The sequence below is a fragment of the Mastomys coucha genome, unplaced genomic scaffold (genome assembly GCF_008632895.1).
Source record: "Mastomys coucha isolate ucsf_1 unplaced genomic scaffold, UCSF_Mcou_1 pScaffold7, whole genome shotgun sequence".
Taxonomy (NCBI): Eukaryota; Metazoa; Chordata; class Mammalia; order Rodentia; family Muridae; genus Mastomys; species Mastomys coucha.
The window spans coordinates 42,389,709-42,393,560 of record NW_022196913.1 but is presented as its reverse complement, the minus strand read 5'-3'; the positions used below and the strand labels follow the sequence as shown (position 1 = coordinate 42,393,560).

At 42.5% G+C, this 3,852-nt stretch overlaps 1 protein-coding gene across 1 annotated transcript in view; it reads right to left on the bottom strand.

The window, feature by feature from the left end:
* Riok1 (RIO kinase 1) overlaps positions 1–3,846 on the bottom strand; it is a 25,451-nt gene extending 21,605 nt beyond the window's left edge. The window contains exons 1-2 of the mRNA XM_031358090.1: positions 3,770–3,846; positions 823–1,021 (exon numbers count right to left, since the gene is read on the bottom strand). Coding sequence (XP_031213950.1) covers positions 823–1,021; positions 3,770–3,840 — 270 coding nt within the window. The 5' untranslated portion in view covers positions 3,841–3,846. The remainder of the gene's footprint in view (positions 1–822; positions 1,022–3,769) is intronic.
* Positions 3,847–3,852: the final 6 nt, after the last annotated feature.

The following is a 3,852-nucleotide window of genomic DNA, read 5'->3' as shown; positions in this document are numbered from 1 at the left end:
GTACACTGTCTCTGTCTTCAGAGACACCAGGAGAGGGCATCAGATCTCATTATGGATGGTTGTGAGCCGCCATGTGGTTGCAGGGAATTGAACTCGGGACCTCTGGATGAGCAGTCAGTGCTCTTAACCACTGAGCCATCTCTCCAATCACATTTACTGATTATTGAAAAGAATCCAAATATAAGAAATTATAAGAAATATGAAAAGCACAAAGAAAAAGTATCAGTAAAAGCTGGGGCTCTAAGACAATATAACCTACAGAACCACAAAGTCTTTTTAAAAAAAACTACATGGGCTCAGCCCATAAATTATTGTGATTTAAGCCTGAGGACCTCAGTTCAGTCCTCAGCACCAACCGCATAAAAAGGCAGACTCAGTGGTAAACATTCATGATCTCAGCTCTGGGGCAGCCGAGATAGGAGGGTCTCTGGAAGTGATGAGCCAGTGGCTGGCTAGATGGTGAGCTCCAGGCTCAGCAAGATGTCTCAAAAGATAAGGTGGAGAGGATGGAGACAGCTCAGAGATATTAGGACTGGAACTGGATCCCAGCACACACATAAGAACCTATTTGGATGTTGTGGATCCCCAAAATATCTGTAACTCTAGCTCCAAAGGAGGGACTGGTGTCCATTTCAGCCTTCCCTACATGCACACAGATATGTGCACACATGTATATACATCCACACAGACATATCTACACACATAAAAAAAAAAAAAGATAAAGTAGAGAACTAGTGAAGAAGACACCTGACATCTCTCTCTCTCCCTCCCCCCCCCAAACAATAAAAGCAGATACATAGATTTATAGAATTCCTTACGTACCTGATAGTTACTGCCGCCATTCCAGGTAAAACCCTTGATAAGTTTTCCAGTTGCATCATCCAAATACCAATCAGTGTCATAATCATAGTTGTCTTCCTCATCAATCTCATCTTCACCCTTCACCTCTGTTGCATCATTTTGAAGGTTTTTAAGTAGAATGCAATCTTCTGCATGGACTGACTGCACTTCTTTGTTTTCACTAGGAACAAGCATGTTCTGGCATGTTTATCCATGCTCTAAAGGGATACATACACCTTACATTTCCCAATCTGCTCTATCTTCTTAATATCAAGTTCTTCTGTCTCCCCATCTGCAGCAATGCTTTATTCTTCATGCCCTCATACTAGTCAATGGGTGTTGGCTTTGCTTCTACCTTAAGTCAAGCTAGAATTTACAGTATCATCTTGGGTAAATGAACTGACTTTGATCAGTGCACAAGACCACACTCTAGTCAAATCATTCATATACCTACTTTAAGGGGGGGGAGGTGTATCAAAATCTGCCTTTCCTTAACTCTCTGTAATACCAGGAGCTGTATAGCAAGACACTCCTAAGACACAAATAACTCCAAATCCCCTTTATTTATAAAAGGAAGCATTAATGGAGAGAGGCCCAAGACTGCACAGTGAAATTAGGCCAAGTATAGGACAACAGACGAGAGGACTATCAAGAGAAGAGGTCTAGAGAAACAAAAGTACAACCAATGGAGGGAGAGGTTCACAAGAAAATGAAGACCCTGTTACTGATCCTCCTAGTTTTTCAAGAAGCTAAAACACTGGATATTTATGTAATTTTTTTTCACATAATTACCAGGTTCAATTTTTCTTCCCCCCCCTCAATTTTTCCTAAACATTGTTCATTCCAAACAAAACATATTTACCACCAAATTCAATAAAATTCAATTCAGTGTTGCCAGCTTTGATCTTTCATGCAAAAAACCAGGACAGGAATCACATAAAACAAATAATAATAGTGCTACTTAAAAAGACATTAACACCTAGTTCAACAGCACACAATAAAACAGGAACAATACCAAGATCAGCATGAGCCCCTGGACAAGGACCACACACAAATAAATTAGGCGGTATCCCATTCCTTTTTTTTAAAGACAGGCTCTCACTATACAGCCATGTCTAGCCTGGAACTTGCTATATAGACCAGGCTGGGACTGAATGCAGAGATTTACCTACCTCTGTTTCCCAGGTGCTGAGATTAAAGATGTGTGTACCTTACCTGACCATAAAAAGAGCCATTTTTTTTTCTTCTAGTTCTGAGGACCCAGAGCCTTGCCCTTTCAAAGTAATCAATCTACCATAGAACTAATCCCCAACACCTCGCCCCACCTTTGTTGCTTTGTCTTATTTGAAACAGAGCTTGCTGTTGGGTCTGGCTGCCCTGGAAAGCACTATGAAGCTAGAGCTGACCTTGAAATCATCAATATCAGATGCTTCTGCTTCTAGAGTGCTGGGATTAAAGGTGTGTGCCACCACACCTGGCCCCCAATATGTCTTAAATAAGTACAGTTGTCAACTCTAATTTATTAATTGGCTATAGCCCACAGGGCTTTAGATGCCCATGGGCATGAGTAGGAAAGAGAGATAATCATTTAGTAACTGCAATTTACTAAGACTTCATAAGTATAATACATAAATTACTCTTCACTTACAAATCTAGTAATTTAGACAGGTAGGTTAATTTAAATAGGCACAACTATGCAAATGATCCTGGTGTCCTTAGTCTCAACTAGTCAGTCCTCAGCCCAGGTGTGACATATAAAAACGCCTCTGGATTGTACAGTAGCAAAAATCACATCCAGCAAAGGACCACTGGTATAGTCTCACAATATCCTGTGTGCATGGGGCCTGTGGGCAAAGCAGGCTGTTTCTTCTTCCCACTTAAACGCTTCAGTAAGGATTTTCCTGAGATGATGAGGAAGGCTGGAAATCTTCAATTACTCCTGCTAATCCCTACTTACCCTCTGTTTACTATATGTTATTGATCACTCATTTTCCTTTGTACTATTCACCAATTTTAATTCAAATAACTTCCTCACTGTTAATATCCATCTCCCCTAGCAGAGGACAACCCTTGTAGCAATCAAAATGGTAGTCGCCAATATCTCCCTAACACTAGATTTGACACACAGAGTGGTCAATATATGTTTATCAAAACCACTCACAATTGATGAATAAAATCTATGTGCTATAAGGCACACAAAACTCTTTGTTGTTTCAAAATGACTATGTGTAATTTTCTTTTCTTTTTAACAGGAAGTTTTCCGTCACTGCTTTCTTTGGACCTCACATCCAATTTCACCACAAAACCTCAACACTGCTACCTCGAAGTCGTTCGATGACCGTAGCTCTAGGAGCCATCATGTTTGAACCTGGTTATTTATTAGTTACTAGTTCTCTACTCCACTCCTTCTCTCCACGAACTTCTTCTACGTAACTCAATGGTTCCTTTAATTCATAAGTGATGCCCTGTCGCTGCTAAAAGCCCTCCTTTGGCCTATAAGACCTGAACAGTATCTTAACTCCTCACGGCAACGTGTAAGGCACTACCTGGCTGGTCTTCCTTTTTGCCTAACTTCTCTCCGCTGCGCTGTAGGCGCTAGCCTCTCGGTCTGCCCTCCCTTCCAAATAGACAGTAGAGACTTGATTTGTCTTGTTCATCACTATCGCCCGCGGAGGTAAAACTTTTGCTAAATGCGTGTGGAACCCTGTCTGTAGAAAGGGGGGCGGAGGAAGCTCCACGTTCCTCAGTGGTCCCCAACTCTTGCTTCTCTGCTAAACGTTCTGGGAACTACTGACAGGTAGCTTTCACGAACTGCCCAGCTATGAGGACAGACCCCGAGAAAATCCAGACCCGTCAGGTGTCAGCTCCCCGAGCCGAACGCGGAGCTGGCGGAATCTGAGGAGTCCGTGTGTCGTCTCCGGCCGCCTACCTGTCTGAGGAATCCGCGTCGTCAAATTGCCCGGGGACCACCGAGGCCATCCTGTCCAGACTGCTGTCCATGACTGGTGGTGT